The following is a 17,892-nucleotide window of genomic DNA, read 5'->3' on the forward strand; positions in this document are numbered from 1 at the left end:
GAATATGGAATGGTAAGGAAAAGGGAATGGAAAGTAATAGGGAATGGAAAGGAATAGCAGAATGGAAAGGAAAAGGGAATGGAAAGAAATAGAAAGGAATAGGGTATTTAAAGGAATCGGGAATGGAAAGGAATAGGGAATGGAAAGGAATAGGGAATGGAAAGGAATAGAAAGGAATAGGGAATGGAAAGGAATAGGGAATGGAAAGGAAAAGGGAATGGAAAGGAATATAAAATAATATGGAATGGAAAGGAATAGGGAATGGAAAGGACTAGGGAATGGAAAGGAATAGAAAGGAATAGGGAATAGAAAGGAATGGGGAATGGAAAGGAATAGGGAATGGAAAGGAAAAGGGAATGGAAAGGAATAGAAAGTAATATGGAATGGAAAGGAATAGGGAATGGAAAGGAATACGGAATGGAACGGAATAGAAAGGAATATGGAATCGAAAGGAATATGGAATCGAAAGGAATACGGAATGGAAAGGAATAGGGAATGGAAAGGAATAGGGAATGGAAAGGAATATGGAATGGAAAGGAATAGAAAGGAATAGGGAATAGAAAGGAATAGGGAATGGAAAGGAATGGGAATGGAAAGAAATAGAAAGGAATAGGGAATGGAAAGGAATAGGGAATGGAAAGGAATTGGGAATGGAAAGGAAAAGGGAATGGAAAGGTGATAGATTAATTATTAATGACTAATTATTACACCCTGAAACTGTGTATAATGTGTGAGTGTAGGACCAGTAAAGGCTATGGCATTGAGCCACTATTTAGCAATGTGAGTAAGAGTCAGGCCAGACAACAAAGACAACTGAGAAACTAAGATAAAGAGGCCTCTCAATTTAGGGAGGGGAGAAACTGTTATGAAAACATGGTGCAGAATATTGTGAGAACGGCAATAACTGAGTAAAGCAGGGAGTAGGATATGTGTGTGTGTGTGTGTATGTATGTGTGTATGCATGTGTGTATATGTGTGTGTGTGTGAACTGAAGGTCAGTAGAGCAGTTTTAGAGTGGAAAACTACAGCCCGCCTATGGAGGGAAGGGATTTCTTTTTGTATGACGTATGAGTATAAAAGATGGACTCTGAAATTGTGATGGCAGAATTCTCAATGAATAAATATCTCTGACCATGCAGACCGGGACTCTGGGCGTTACTTAAATCCCAAAAGACTTACAACCTTTTGGGAGACGCACAGAGACACTAAAATAGTTTGTTAAATAATTCACATAACAGCTTGGTCCTTCTGAGCCGGACTCCAATACCCTGTTTCTGTCATTCCAGGTAACTCTGAAAACCGTCGACGGGCGAATGATACATTCGTAAATAGAAAGTCCTGCCCTTTGACATTAAGGGTTAAAACAGGCCAGAGGACACCTGATTAATGACAGAGACGGTGACGGAATCCAAACCTACATTGAATCTCGGCTGCAAGGATAAGGTCAGTAGTCTTTATTCATTAACTTGGTGAAATTGATTTGAGGACTTGCTAAAATATTGAAAAGTAGCAAATTGATCAATGCGTAGCCATTTTAAGTGAAATGTGGGGTTGACTGTCAGGAATTATCAAGATTACATTGTGAGGATAGACTCCTCCGTAAAGTATGAGATAATTCTGGGGGACTAGTCAACCTGGTGGTGGGTCCGTAATGATTCACGGTAATAGGCCATTACCAAAAGAAACTACCCGGTGTTGAAATAGAAGGAACTATTAAAAGTACACCTATGGGATGTAACCTGTAAGAGATTATTGAGCAGTCAACAAATAATCCGGGTTAAACAAATACAAAAATTACACCAGAAGGAATTAAAATAGCATGTGTGAGAAATAGAATATTAGTTAAGTCAAAAGTCACAAACAACTGTAGATTTTGCTGTAACTCTATCCGTTCTGGAGCCTTATAAACTCCAGGTTACCGATACAACACCAATAATCATGTAAGGTTGTATACGTGTGAGACCTAATGTTTGCTCAAAAGTCACATGAATAATTCCACGTGGTTGTATAGAGGAGGGAGAACCCATTCCTGTTGTATGAGACTGTCAGGAATTATCAAGATTACATTGTGGGGATCAATCCCTCTGTAAAAGTATGAGATAATTCTGGGGGACTAGTCAAGATTACATATACAGGAAGGGGTGATTCAAGGTGTTGTTGTGTGAAGCTATTTTGAATTACTTGTTAAATTGACTTGTTATATAGAAGAGGTGGCTAAGGGATTTTTAACAGTACCAACCATGGGGGGGGCAAATCCTCACAAGAGGTCCCAGAATTTACTGGGGACGAGAAATACTTGATGTAATTAAAATGGAATCCAGGGATAGAAGAAATGTCCATTATGTAACCAGGTGGAGGGAGAGGTATGGTTTTGAGGGACGTCTAGACGCAGATAAACTCGAATCCATGCTTAAACAGATACATAAGTTGTGTAAAGGAGAAATAAGCAGTGAGAGAGAGAGAGAGTAGGAGGGGGCCAGTACCCACTGATAGCCTTACCTAATCTATTGGCGGGGAATGAAAGGGGCCCCAGCAACCTTAGATGTATACAGTAATAATAATAATATGCCATTTAGCAGACAGGCCATGAACACAGAGGACGTGGCCAGAGCGGTAGAAGGAATGACCCACCCCGAAACAGGAATAGTAAGGTTTGGGCTGCCGTTAGAGGGCAGTGGGTTTCAGGGGATGCCCAGAGGACACTTTTGCCATGGGCCGATTACGGAGAGTATGTTGGGAAAATAACTGAATTGTGTAATAGCCTCAGAGAGACATGCAATCCATCATGAGCAGAATAACAGACAGGACAGAGCCAAGAAAGAAGAGGAAGATGCAGAGTAACTAATTGCCACTCTGGGAGAGATGGCGGGTAGAACTAGAAACTTAGGAGAAAGAGGAGATAAGGCAGGAAGAAAAGAGAAGTGAGTGAGAGGGAAAGAGAAGTGAAGGTTGAGGTCTCCGTGCCTCCCCCAGAGCAGAGGGCAGAAAGGTTATATCCAAACTTGGCAGACCAGGCATGGAGAGAAAATCCAGATGATGAATACGTAGGGAGGAGAAGGAGAGTGCAGGGGAATAATGTTGCCCCCAACCGGCCCCACCTCCCTATGAGGAAGAAGGGGCTGGAGGAGGAAGGGAAGATGAAGGTGAGGAAGAGCCAGAGGTAGAGGAGTACCAGACAAGGGCAGAGAAAGTCAGACAGGAGAGAAAAGAGAGAAAAGAGAGAAGAGAGGGAGAGAGAAGTCCATCCCCCAGCTTTGAGCATGAGGAAGAGGAAGATAAGGCATGACTAGTCCTTGAGGAAGAAATAGTAGACTCTAGTGAGGGGAAGACTAAGGAACCCTTTGATCCAAATTGTGAGGTGTTTGAATTGGCTACTATTGACTTAGCACTTCAACAGGAACAGAAACCTTATTTGACATTGACAGTAATGGGTATGAAAATTAAATTCCTTTGTGATACGGGAGCCTGCAGGACAGCAACCTGTGCAACAGACAAGCCAGATGGAGTCAGGATTGATGGGGAGAAAATCATAGTGCGATCTGCCTCTGGTCATCAATTTATTGAAAGGTTATCAGCCCCAATAACCCTAAAACATGACCAATCAGGATGAGAGGCAACCATACCCATCCTGATATCTAAGCTGTGTCGGGTAAATTTACTAGGACGTGATGTAATGACTAAATTGAATGTGGTTGTCATTTCCGCTGAGAGGGGAATGAAAGTACACATAGTCAGAGACAATATGGTGGTCTGTGGGGAAGGGGAGCCATGTTATTGGGATAGGCAAGATTTGTTTAGGGTGGGAATAACTGATATTCCCCGAACCTTGATGGAACTTGCTGATGATGTAGTACCAGGCCCCACTAAAATGTCCCCCGATGACCTACACTGTACTCTCTGGTATAACAAACACCCAGGTCCAGATGCAATCTATGAGAAAGCATTATTTAAAACCACAGAAAGGACTATAGCCTTGAAATGGTTTCACTATGACAACACCCACGCAGTAGTGGAGGTGGAACTAGGGCCCCAAAGTCAGAGACTGTTCAGGGAAATATGGAGCCCACATGTGTCCCTAGCAAAGGAGCCAGCAGAGGACTGGAAAGACATGGGCCAGTGGGTATCCAAGGGTAAGAGGATCACTGATTGGGTCAATATTGTGAGTGGCGATCAACACAGCCCATCCACAGATAGTACATTTAGATGAGAATAGCAGATACTGAGGAGAGGAATACCTGTTGACAGAACAACAGGAGTCAGACTTAAAAGAAGTTCCAGAGCATTTGTGGTCCCGGGGTCCAGCAGACGTAGGATTAATAAAAGGGGTAATTCCAGTACAGGTGATACCCAAATCTAATCATAGGCCATATCAGAAGCAATACCCTATGTAACCAGAAGCAATACAAGGTTTGCAGTTTACCAAGAGCAGATTGGGAGGGACCTTGAGGGAGGGCCAATTCCCAGAGAGATAGTGAGGCCAGAAACAAAGGTGCAGTGTCCTGGAAATCACAGTCTGTTTTTTTTTTTTTCAGTTCTGCTGGGAGTACATTGGATAATGGGGTTTTGTGTTGAATTAGAGACAGTGAGACTATTAGTCAATACCTAGGAGAGAAGAGAGGTTACGGTAGCAAAGACAGACAAGAAGGAAATGGTAATAGTGGAGACAGGAGTGAGTGGAAGTGTTACAATTGTGACAAAACGGGACATTTTGCTAGAGAATGTGAGGAACTGTGTAGTTACTGTGCAAGGAAAGGGCACCAGTTAAGAAACTGTAGGCAGAAGGGGAAGAGAGAAATCAGGAGTCCTCATGACCTGGCTGTTTGGTTGTTGTTTTTTAATTGGGGTTTTCAAATAAAAAACAACACACCTAGTATGATGTTTATAAAGCCTTGTTGTTTCAATTTTGGGGGGTTTTCAGCAGGTCAAGGGTGATAGGTCTTAGAGGAGCACACAGTGAATTTTATGGAGTTTTTTAGGTTTTGGCTGAGTTTGGGGTATATATGATTTCTTATGAGAATGAATGTCATGAGGATTAATGAACACTTGGGATAAGTAACATTTATTAAATATTTAGAATAATGGTAATGTTTGGTATTTTATGGGATGGTATTTCAATTGCCTCTGAACTCTGTTTTAGCTTTCTGGTGTTAATTAATCATCCACACTGGTCAATTCTAAAGGCATGAGAGGAGGACTTTAAGATAGTTTATTTTACCAATAAATAAAAATAAGGGATGGCAATTGGATGATAAATTACCAATATTACCTAAGTGATTGTTAGGTAGGTGATAATATTGACACATGGGCAGTGACATGTGTCAAAAGGAGGGATGGATGGTAGAACAGATTAGACAACACTTTGTTGCACATGGGATTACTAATTATAAAAAATAAAAAAAGATGTGTTATCTGTGCTCAAAATAATCACCAGGGCAGACAAAGGGCACCTCAGGGTGAGTATCCTCCGGCTAAGTACCCTTTCCAGCAATTGGAAATGGATTTTATAGAGTTATCACGGAGTGAAGGGAAGAAATTTAGAGTAACCCCAGATAAAGATGGGTTATCCCCCTTTGAGAAAGTGTTTGGAAGACCTTACAGAATGCCACAGTTGGCAGGACCAGACAGGCAGACATAGAACTAGAGAGCACCCTAGCAGAACACGTGAGAAGGTCGTTTATTAACCACACCTGTATGTCAGAGGTTTTGTGCCCCCACAGGTGAATTAAAGGAGAAGGTGACCCACTCTATCTAACCAGGAGACTGAAGCAGGCCTGGCGGGAAGGGCCCTACCAAGTACTGCCTTTGCCAGCAGAATAGCTGAGAGATCCATCTGGGTGCATGTCACACACTGTAAAAAGGTAAAACCAGCTACACCTGACGAACAAACACAGAGTTAGGAGAAAGATCCGATCACCACTAGGGCTCGGGGGTTGGCTCCTTAACGAAGATTCCCTTACCCTGTCTGATCATCCCTGTGTGAGTTCGATTGAAGGTAAAGCAATGGGTTGGCCTCTGGCATCTGACATGTTCTCAGGGCGAGGGTGGGGATTCACAGGTCTCCCGACGGTAGGTAGCTGTCTGATTGTGGGGGCCATATTCCTAACACACACGGACCCTCCTGTTTCAGCCAGAAGTGGTAGTTAACCTAACACAAGTTGAAAAGGCATAGGAGACAGCTAGACGTAGGGAAAGGGGAAATACTAGGGACTTTAGGGAAGGACATCACCATATGTATGTCACCATGTACATCCTGGGACTATGTAGTTGCTTATACCAAGCGTTGGGGGATATGTCAATCTCCATACACAGTTTAGGGACAGGTGTAGTATTGTGAAAGTAGGGAATTATCAGAAATGGCAGTGCGACCCATATGAGGGTAGGTACTGTCTGAAAGTCTGAATTATGCTAAAACAGATTACAGACCTGACAAGTGAGATATCTTCTTCAACTGGGGCACCCTATAGAGTAAACCTCTCTGAGGGAGGTAGTGAGACAGTGCAAACTATAGACCTGAAGGAAGTAGTACAGATGGAGACGGAGTAAATAGATTTTAACCTGTGGTTGGAATGGATTCAGTATACGGTCTAAAGAGGACTGTTATGCCTGTAGGACAGCCAAACCAAGGTTAACAACTACTCCATTCCCCTTGACAGGCTTTAACTCTCTGTCAGGTTCCATGCAAGCTACCTGGGAATGTGGTGAAAGAGTCTTGTAGTAACTTGCACTATCTGTATCCCCCGATAACAAAGTCATCCCGACCTGGGTTGCCTCCGTTTGAAGTCACAGGGGAGTCTTATTGTTTTTCTATGACTAATAAGATAGGATACAGGGTAAGGCATCTTAGCTCCTGCTCCCACACAGAGAATATCACAACTAAAAGAGACCATGACTAATCTCTCCTCTTTGTTGCAGCCAGAGGATTTTAGGAACCAAAACCAGGCCCGTGCTGACATCTGATGGTTGTGTGGTGATAACTGATTGTGAACTCACCTACATACGCAAACAATCAAACGTGTCAGAGACTGGTGAGTTGTCACGTAGAAAGTAGAACCTCCTCCCGGGATCCTTTGATGAAAGGATATATATATTGATGGGATAGGAGTACCTCGAGGGGTTCCAGAACAATTCAAAGCTAGGAATCAGATCGCAGCTGGGTTTGAATCAAGTATTTTCTGGTGGTCAACAATTAATAAAAACGTAGATTGGATGAATTATGTTTACTATAACCAGCAAAGATTTATAAACCACACTTGTGATGCAATAAAGGGATTAGCTGAGCAGACAGCGGCAACTAGCTTAATGACATGGCAGAATAGAATAGCTTTAGATATGCTTTTGGCTGAGCGGGACGGGGTTTGTGTTCTGTTTGGATCTATGTGCTGTACTTTCATCCCCAAACAATACAGCACCGGACGGGTCCGTGACCAAAGCGCTTCAGGGACTCACCACGCTGGCGAACGAACTGGCTGAGAACTCTGGTATTGATAGCTCCCTAAACGGTTAGTTTGATAACATATTTGGTAAATGGAAAACTATTGTTGTAACTATTCTGGGTGAAGTTATAGCTTCTATGGGTATACTTGTTCTTTGTGGATGTTGTCTTATTCCCTGTGTCTGAGGGTTGGTGAGCAAGGCGGTTTCCCAACAGATGGTGAGATACGGCCCAATCCCGGACTCCGACTGAAGGATATGACCTACCAGGCTTGGTGGAGGACGACGACGATCCAGATAATTTGAGACTGGATGTTTTCCTAGAACTATAAATCTCTAGTTTAAAAGTTATTGTAATGATCTTTTGTGTATTAAAGTCTCGTTTTAAGTATGATGTACTAGTTACCATTGCTAAAAAGTAACGTTATGCTTTTAATCATGGGGTAACCCTGATGAACCTGTAATGTTTTAATATGCAAACCAACTTATATACTTCAATGAGTGTGATTCATTTCTATAACAACATATATTTTGTATGTGAGTAATATTTAGTCAAAGGGTGGAATTGATAGATTAATTATTAATGACTAATTATTACACCCTGAAACTGTGTATAATGTGTGAGTGTAGGACCAGTAAAGGCTATGGCATTGAGCCACTATTTAGCAATGTGAGTAAGAGTCAGGCCAGACAACAAAGACAACTGAGAAACTAAGATAAAGAGGCCTCCCAATTTAGGGAGGGGAGAAACTGTTATGAAAACATGGTGCAGAATATTGTGAGAACGGCAATAACTGAGTAAAGCAGGGAGTAGGATATGTGTGTGTGTGTGTGTATGTATGTGTGTATGCATGTGTGTATATGTGTGTGTGTGTGAACTGAAGGTCAGTAGAGCAGTTTTAGAGTGGAAAACTACAGCCCGCCTACAGAGGGAAGGGATTTCTTTTTGTATGACGTATGAGTATAAAAGATGGACTCTGAAATTGTGATGGCAGAATTCTCAATGAATAAATATCTCTGACCATGCAGACCGGGACTCTGGGCGTTACTTAAATCCCAAAAGACTTACAACCTTTTGGGAGACGCACAGAGACACTAAAATAGTTTGTTAAATAATTCACATAACAAAAGGAATAGGGAATGGAAAGGAATAGGGAATGGAAAGGAATAAGGAATGGAAAGGAATAGGGAATGGAAAGGAATAGGGAATGGAAAGGACTAGGGAATGGAAAGGAAAAGGGAATGGAAAGGAATAGGGAATGGAAAGGAATAGGGAATGGAAAGGAATAGGGAATGGAAAGGAATAGGGAACGGAACGGAATAGGGAACGGAATGGAAAATGGAATGGAAAGGAAAGGAATAGGGAATGGAAACGAGAGAATGGAAGATGTGAAGTAAAGAAAGAGAGCAATCCAAATGGAATCACTCTGCGTTGGTTTTAGGTCAGATGATGATGACTAGTCTCAATTCAGTTTTGGTATGAAATGTGTAGGAAACATGAAAACTTGGAGAAAAAAAGTGAACTGATAGTGCCAGTCAGATAAGACATAAGTCCAAACTGTAGCATGGTTATATGTATGTAAAACTATGACATTTTGGTGTAAGTATGAGCATATGTTTAGATTTCTGTTACATCTTTCATCCGTATTAAAAAGGATCAGTAATAATCTATTGACTCCATGCATCAGTTCCCCATGCATAGAGAGTTGAAGGCTGAGTGAGTCTTTCCACTGCCAGATGAGAGATGGAAAAGCTGGGTTTTAAGACAGTAGATTTGAGCCCTGCCCAAAATAGTTATGAAAGAATCTCCAGATTCATAATGGAAATAACTGGCAATTGCACTATCCAGGCTGGGCTGACTGAGAGGGAGAGAGAAAGAGGAGAGAGAGGGAGAGAGAGAGAGGGAGGGGAGAGAGAGAGATATAGGGAGGGGGATAGAGAGAAAGAGTAAGAGAGAGAGGGGGGGAGGGGAGAGAGAGAGAGAGAGAGAGAGAGAGAGAGAGAGAGAGAGAGAGAGAGAGAGAGAGAGAGAGAGAGAGAGAGAGAGAGAGAGAGAGAGAGAGAGAGAGAGAGAGAGAGAGAGAACAGGGGGGGAGAAGATGAATACGGTTTTCTTTGGAAAACTTTTCCATCTGAGAAAGTCATAATCACAATCAGAGTTACCTGCACAAAAACAACTGTTACTCTGGAGAGAAGAACCTTACAATGGCCTGCTGTTTTCAGAAGAGAGACCGTTAAAATTCTTCCTAAATGTTTTCAACACAATAGTCTGAAATATCCTTTCAATTCTTGATAGTGGAGCCACATGAAGTCTTTGCAGAGCGTTCCTCTACCTCCCCCCTCCTCCCTCCTTCGTGTGTGTTCTAAATATCCAACCCTGGTGCTCCACTGTGCTCTAAATATTCAACCCTGGTGTTTCGCTGGGCTATAAGGCCAATGTCCCAAAATGGGACCCTATGCATTGTGGGCCCTGTTCAAAAGTAGTGCACTTTGTAGGGAATAAGGTGCCATTTGGGACGCAGACATTATACTGTATCCGATCCTGGTGCTCTGCTGTGGTCTATATATCCAACCCTGGGCCCTGGCAGGATAGTTTTAGCCTGTACTACTACTTGAGGTTATAACCAGGATCAAAACAGGAAGCAGAAACATGGGTCTGTTCATTAAAAGATTAATCTTTGAAGAATAAAAAATTCGGTCACCAGTTATTTTTTTTAGCACATAATTTCATGTCACTAAATACCTGTCAACAAGAAACAATGTTATTCTTAGTTATCCCTGTACTGTAAATAAAGGTTTCTGCAATGAGCTCGTACACAAGACATTGACATATACAGATCTAGGATCTTAATTTGAGCCAGTTTGCTACAGCAGGAAAATAATCCAACAGCAACAGGAAATGTGAATTATAATATGGATTATAATTAATGGAATTATTTTGTAGGGGCTGATACATTTTTCGTTAGGGCAAATCAAGTATGAAATATTAAAGTGGAAATTACACTACTGCTGTGCAGGGAAATTATCAGCAACAAAAGAGTGATCAAATTAAGATTCTACATCTGTATGGGAGGGAATAACATTAATATTCTACCATGTAGGCAATGCTATTTTACTGTAAACAAATTAACAACAGACTATCAACACGCTTATAAGGAAGGACATTCAACAAGCACGGCACTTACACAAATGACTGTTGATTTGCTGAGAGAAATTGATGATAAAAAGATTGTGGGGGCTGTTTTGTTAGACTTCAGTGCGGCTTTTGACATTATAGATCATAGTCTGCTGATGGAACAATGTATGTGTTATGGCTTTACACCCCCCTGCTATATTGTGGATAAAGAGTTACCTGTCTCACAGAACACAGAGGGTGTTCTTTAGTGGAAGCATCTCCAACATAATCCAGGTAGAATCAGGAATTCCCCAGGGCAGCTGTCTAGGCCACTTACTTTTTAAAATCTTTACTAATGAAATGCCACTGGCTTTGAGTAAAGCCAGTGTGTCTATGTCCACTATACACGTCAGCTACTACAGCGAGTGAAATCATTGCAACACTTAACAAAGAGCTGCAGTTAGTTTCAGAATGGGTGGCAAGGAATAAGTTAGTCTTAAATATTTCAAATACTAAAAGCATTTTATTTGGGACAAATCATTCACTAAACCTTAACCCTCAACTAAATCTTGTAATAAATAATGTGGAAATTGAGCAAGTTGAGGTGACTAAACTGCTTGGAGTAACCGTGGATTGTAAACTGGCTCAAAACATGTTGATACAATAGTTGCTAAGATGGGGATAAGCCTGTCCATAATAAAGCGCTGCGCTGCCTTTTTAACAACACTATCAACAAGGCAGGTCCTACAGGCCATAGTTTTGTCACACCTGGACTACTGTTCAGTCATGTGGTCAGGTGCCACAAAGAGGGACCTCTGAAAATTACAATTGGCTCAAAACAGGGCAGCATGGCTGGCCCTTAAATGTACACAGAGAGCTAACATTAATAATGTGCATGTAAATCTCTCATGGCTCAAATTGGAGGAGAGATTGACTTCACACTACTTGTTTTTGTAAGAAGTGTTGACAAGCTGAATGCACCGAAGTGTCCGTTGAAACTAGCACACAGCTCGGACACCCATGCATACCCCACAAGACATGCCAGCAGAGGTCTCTTCACAATCCCCAAGTCCAGAACAGACTATGGGAGGCGCACGGTACTACATAGAGCAATGGCTATATGGAACTCTATTCCACATACGGTAACTGATGCAAGCAGTAGAATCAGATTTAAAAAACAGATAAAAATTCATCTTATGGAACAGCGAGGACTGTGAAGAGACACACACACAGGCACAGACACACATACACATAAGACACGCACTCTACACACACTTACACATGGGTTTTGCATTGTAGATATGTGATAGTAGAGAAGTGGCCTGAGGGCAAGCACTTCATGTGTTGTGAAAAGTTTTATGAAATGTAATGTCATGTAATATTTTAAATTGTATATAACTGCCTTAATGTTGCTCGACCCCAGGAAGCGTGGGTATCTTAATAAATACAAAATACAAAATGTAAGGTTTAGACAGCCAAAATATATTAGATCATAAAACTATTGTGGTGATTAAAAATAGCAGGAACATTTTGGGTATTACACAACATTACGAAACCAAACATATTTTGTAAAAGTCATAAAGTGAAGAAACCCTGTTGATCAACTGATCACTAGAAAAAAACAATTCAAACTTGGATTACGGTCGCATCTCTCACTCGGAACTTTGGAAAATATTATTTTCTATGTTGTTCTTTTATATTCCATTCCATTATTTTTATTAAATAGATTTGTGTTGACTGTGATACAGACACCGGAATTTGTGTCTCCTCTGCTAAATGAACACAATATGTCTTTTGGCATTGGCCATTGCTATAACGGCCTAGCATTGCTTTTTACACGCACATTGTCTACAGATTAAATATATGAATATAATACTATTTGTGAGTTGACACAGCCAAGTGTGTGCCAGGAAAAAAACGACATTGCATGCTAACTCAAACTTACCAGAAGTGGAATGCGACTAAAAAGGAATGTGCGTGATGGATGTCAGAGATTTGTTTGTGTGTCCTTGATAGGTGATTCCAAGTGCATATGTGTTTTGCAATAAAAGTGAAAATTGAGAGTGTACTCTGACTCTTAACATCTGGACAGTAAACTGTAAATGAACTTCACAAGTACTTCTCGATAATAATGAATCATCCAAAGTGACGTGTTCTTTACCAATGTCTTTATAAGTTGCTGCACCAAACAATTTCTCTATCATTCTCTATCATTCTGTTGCAAAGCAGGACAGAACCGTCATTCTCTGCACATCAACTTAAGAGGTACGGTACCCACTTGTTTAGTTTTCGTCTTAATTAGATTGCTGCTATCTAAAGGCACAATATGTCAGATTTACGGATGTTCAACGATCATTTGAATCATTACAACCATCGATTCTCTAAGAATATAACTTATAAATGCGTTATGAGCTGAGTACAACTGTGTTATCCTGTCATAAATCTAAGGTTCTATTACTTCATTGTTTCTGTTGCTGTTTCCATTTGAGTCTTTGTAAACACACCAATAGCTTCAAAATCTGTTTAAACTAGCATGTTGATCTCCTGTCAGTCCTTGCATCATTAGTTCCATCTATCTAATTTGAGAGAGGTTACATTTCCTTTTCCCCATCCCTCAACTGGCAACAAAGTGGCAGGGTCAAGCTGTTGAAATGACACATTCACGTATTCTGTATGCTATTTTTCAACAGCTTGTATTCTTGTCAATCCCATTGACAGTTAGTAAATGTTCCCATCATATACTTTATAAGCAGTTGTTTCCTGTGCTTCTATTTGTATGACACCAGTGATTTACTGTCCCTTTGGTCTCTGTGTTCTCTCCCTGCTGTTTTAGGTTATGGCTCTGAGCAGACTTCTGACTTTGGGGCTCTGTGTTCTCTCCCTGCTGGTTCCGCCAGGCCAGATGGAGCAGTGTGAATGCCAGGGTCCTAGAGGACCACCTGGCCCTCCTGGCCCTCCTGGGCCTGTTGGACCTTCTGGAGGTAAATGAGTCGTAAGCTTAGTACAACTGCCTTACCCTATCATAATCCAAAATATAATACTGTTGATTTTGGAGTACACTGTCACTTTAAGCATGCATATTCATTTGTGTGCCTGATGATGGACTGATGATGAGGGGGACAGAGAACTCTGAATGACCTCAATTAGATAAGCACTCCTATTCCTACAAAAAGGCTTTGTCTGTACCAGTTGCCCAAAAAAACTGGGGCGGGGTATAATGAAAAAGCCCAATCCGGTATATTTCCTGATGTTACCCTTTGATTAGACTGTTGATTTTGGAATAAACTGCCAATTTAAGCAAGCCAGATCAGACTGCAGAGCACTTAGCAGGCTAATTTAAGCAGTCCTTGGTGTGTATGATGATGAACCCTCTCCCTGTTATCTCTCCATAGGCATACCTGGACTTCCTGGTCGACCTGGTACACCTGGAGCGAGCGGTATAGTCATACATATTCACTGTTCTAACTATATTATTTACGTCCCAAAAATGTAAGTGGGTAACAACACCCTTCGAAGAAATGTCGACCACAACCGTAGTGCTGCTATCTCATTGTGTGTTTTTTTGGAAGACAAATAACTCTGAATGACCTCAATTAGATAAGCACACCAATTCCTACAAAGAGTCTGTGTCTGTACCAATTGCCAAAATAAACCTATTAAAAGGGGCATAGTGAATTAATAGGGTATAGTGAATTATTAGCGGTTCACAGCGAAGCCATATCTCAGACTGCCCATCTTAATCTTTTCTTTTTATTGGCCAGTCTGAGATATGGCTTTTTCTTTGCAACTCTGCCTAGACGGTCAGCATCCTGGAGTCGCCTCTTCACTGTTGACGTTGAGACTGGTGTTTTGTGGGTACTATTTAATGAAGCTGCCAGTTGAGGACCTGTGAGGCGTCTGTTTCTCAAACTAGACACTCTAATGTATTTGTCCTCTTGCTCAGTTGTGCACCGGGGCCTCCCACTCCTCTTTCTATTCTGGTTAGAGACAGTTTGCACTGTTCTGTGAAGGGAGTAGTACACCGCGTTGTACGAGATTTTCCGTTTCTTGGCAATTTCTCGCATGGAATAGCCTTCATTTCTCAGAACAAGAATAGACTGACGAGTTTCAGAAGAAAGTTATTTATTTCTGGCCATTTTGAGCCTGTAATCGACCCTCAATTGCTGATGCTCCAGATACTCAACTAGTCTCAAGAAGGCCAGTTTTATTGCTTCTTTAATCAGCACAACAGTTTTCAGCTGTGCTAACATAATTGCAAAAGGGTTTTCTAATGATCAATTAGCCTTTTAAAATGATAAACTTGGATTAGCAAACACAACGTGCCATTGGAACACAGGACTGATGGTTGATGATAATGGGCCTCTGTACGCCTATGTAGATATTCCATTAAAAATCAGCCGTTTCCAGCTACGATAGCCATTTACAACATTAACAATGTCTACACTGTATTTCTGATCAATTTCATGTTATTTTAATGGACAAAAAAATTGCTTTTCTTTCAAAAACAAGGACATTTCTAAGTGACCCCAAACCTTTGAACGGTAGTGTATGTAGGTGCCTTTCCTCATGCTGAACACATTTGCCTCAATTACCCATAAAGGCCTGTCAGGATAGATTTTCCTTCATCTTGGAACTTTTGGAAAACCTTAAAAAAAAACATATTCTCATGAACCATAAGTCCACTTCTCTATCATCTATCCATAGGGCCATCTGGACCTTCTGGATTATCTGGATTACCAGGAGTTCCTGGTAGAGTTGGACGTGATGGAGTCCCTGGTCCACCTGGTCCCCAGGGAGCTACTGGTACACTGCTGACTGACCTCTTCCTGGTTATGTATTTATTATTTGGTTCTCTCTAGTCACACCTTCTGTTTTCACAGACTTAGACCTGGAACCACTGCAAGCAAGCTTGGTCAAACTGGAGTTGGGTAAGGAAGTGAATTTCAGAGAGCATGATCAGAATGTTATGTACTTGTATGCAATATTACAGGTCCCGTATCTTAATTTGATCACTCTGTTGTCGCAGAGAATTTTCCTGCACAGCAGGAAATGCAAACGTGTGGTGTATTCAAGGTTTCTAAAGTTTGTAATTTCCACTTATACATTTCAGACTTGATTTTCCGTAACAAAAAATGTATCAATCCCAACAGTTAATTATAATCCAAATAACAATTCATATTTCCTGTTGCTGCAGGATTATTTTCCTGCTGTGTGAAATGGGCTCAAATTAAGATAATGCCTCTGTAGATTATATTGTAGTTTACTAAGTATCAGTTCAACATAAATTATGCAATATTCGTAATTTTGGAAAATGCTGTGTGAATTTAGTCGAGTGTCAGCATTTGTGAAATATAATATGGCAACTTTTGCTTCCACTTTTAATGTTACACCGACTGCATTTATACCTGGTTTCTCTTCAGCCATAAACTATGACTTCGCCAGAAGAGTTGACAAGAAGTACTTTGTGTCACACAAGAGACAGGGTTCTTTTGACGACGCTGTTCAGTTCTGCACCAAGAGGGGCTTGCTGCTGGCTTTGCCGAAAAACGAGGAGGAAAACACTGCTCTCACTCAAGTACTTGAAGGGGCTTTCAATAATGTGTGGCTCAATGTTGACAAAAGCAAAGAGGGAAAGTTTCAGCTAGATTTGAAAGGCCATCCCCTCACTTTTTCCAAATGGGGAGATGGGGAACCAAAAGTGCCTAATGGGGATAGGGGCTGCACAATGTTGACAGAGTCAGGTGCATGGCAGGTGACATCTGATTGCTCCTTCAATGCCTATATCATGTGTGAGATATAGGGACACCTCTATGAAATGCTGTTTCTGAGTTTACAATGAAATCTTTCTTCTCTTCAATTAGGATTTTCTAGGTTTTATCTCTAGGTTTTATCTCTAGGTATTATCTCTAGGTTTTATCTCTAGGTATTATCTCTAGGTATTATCTCTAGGTTTTATCTCTAGGTATTATCTCTAGGTTTTATCTCTAGGTTTTATCTCTAGGTTTTATCTCTAGGTTTTATCTCTAGGTCACTTGTATTTCCAGTTCTTCTGCACCTTTCATTCTTTCTTTTATTCAAATGAGCTAGTTAAAATGTGGGGTAGAATATAAAACGGAAAGGGAAACTTGTCGAATAAAGCAACAAACACATTTACTTTACACTTGTCTGTCTCCTTCACGCTCCCTCTCTCTGAACAGACTGGCTGCTGATCATGCACATGGCTACTTTTGACCTACAGTATGATGACACAGGAATAGCAAATATATATTTCCAAGCAAGACAATATCAAGTTAAACTTGTATGAATCGGCTGACTTAGACCTGGAACCCACCTAGTAAAAGCGATGCATCTCAACACCAAAAGAAGGTATTGTCTGTGAGGGACACCCTCCTTAGTGCTGCTTTTATAGGTTTCTCTGGAGACATAATTACATGTTATCCATACCACCAGAGGGTGAAGGAGGACCCGTATCAGTGATTTTGACCAGATAGACAGATCCTTTGCCGAGTTATAGCTCCCCATGTACTTGCCTAAGATTGTACTTTTCTGTACCACGTATCATATGACCGTGTACAAAACCCAAATTACCTTATTTTTGTGCACATACAAATCTGCCAATGGTATACAAGGTCTGCCAATGGTACAAATATAACTGCAATACAGAAGTCAGATATACTCTGAATCTACACAGAGAGCTGTACTGGTGTGTATTGTCTGAAAAATCGTTATTCTAGGACAATTTAATTTGAAAGCATTTATTTGAATCTATGTTTCTCTATTAAGTTATACATATCATCAGAGGGTGGAGTGTTAACTGCATCAGTGATTTTGACCAGATAGACAGATCACCGGCAGATCACCTCATGTACTCACCTATGGTTATAACTGGTTATAACTAGGTATGACCGTGTACAAAATCACCTTACATTACCTTAGATATATGCTTAGTTGCGGTCAAAACAGCTCATAAAAGTATGTAAGTGGTATGAATACTTAGTAGAACTGTAGTACAGAAACCAGCTACCCTCTGAATGTACACATAATGCTGTATTGGTGTGTATTCTTCAAAAATACTTACTCTACTGAAAATGTTATGTAAATACCAGAATTCCTATAATATCCTCCAATGTTCTTTATGTGCAGCTTGTTAAGGTATTTTGGGTGCTATACCATTTGGTTTGAAGTAACTTAAAGGATTGAAGCATGCTGCCATAGCCCCTACCAGTCCCATTGTATCTCCAGCAGCGATGCTAAAGCAGATTTACCATCACCAACAAGTTTCTTTCCAGTCTTTTCTACCCGTTTCCAGTCTTTTCCATCCGTTTCCAGTATTTTCCATCCATTTC

The 17,892-nt window shown here is 40.9% G+C and overlaps 2 protein-coding genes across 2 annotated transcripts in view; both read left to right on the top strand.

Annotated features, from left to right (window-relative positions):
- Positions 1 to 16,699, top strand: part of LOC311116779 (uncharacterized protein) — a gene marked incomplete at its 5' end in the record, with an annotated part of 43,983 nt that extends 27,284 nt beyond the window's left edge. The window contains 5 exons of the mRNA XM_084191818.1: positions 13,444 to 13,527; positions 13,939 to 13,983; positions 15,251 to 15,349; positions 15,427 to 15,474; positions 15,967 to 16,699. Coding sequence (XP_084047944.1) covers positions 13,444 to 13,527; positions 13,939 to 13,983; positions 15,251 to 15,349; positions 15,427 to 15,432 — 234 coding nt within the window. The 3' untranslated portion in view covers positions 15,433 to 15,474; positions 15,967 to 16,699. The remainder of the gene's footprint in view (positions 1 to 13,443; positions 13,528 to 13,938; positions 13,984 to 15,250; positions 15,350 to 15,426; positions 15,475 to 15,966) is intronic.
- On the top strand, positions 15,781 to 16,699 carry LOC311116774 (mannose-binding protein C-like). Its single transcript, XM_084191813.1, has one exon. It carries the CDS (start codon positions 15,858 to 15,860, stop codon positions 16,344 to 16,346), a length of 489 nt encoding a protein of 162 aa, XP_084047939.1. The 5' UTR covers positions 15,781 to 15,857; the 3' UTR covers positions 16,347 to 16,699.
- Positions 16,700 to 17,892: the final 1,193 nt, after the last annotated feature.

This window comes from Coregonus lavaretus (genome assembly GCF_964263955.1).
Source record: "Coregonus lavaretus genome assembly, contig: HAP1_SCAFFOLD_993, whole genome shotgun sequence".
NCBI lineage: Eukaryota > Metazoa > Chordata > Actinopteri > Salmoniformes > Salmonidae > Coregonus > Coregonus lavaretus.

Coding starts and splice junctions, on each gene's coding strand:
- LOC311116774 (XM_084191813.1), top strand. CDS start 15,858: ATGCTGTGTGAATTTAGTCGAGTGTCAGCATTTGTGAAATATAATATG.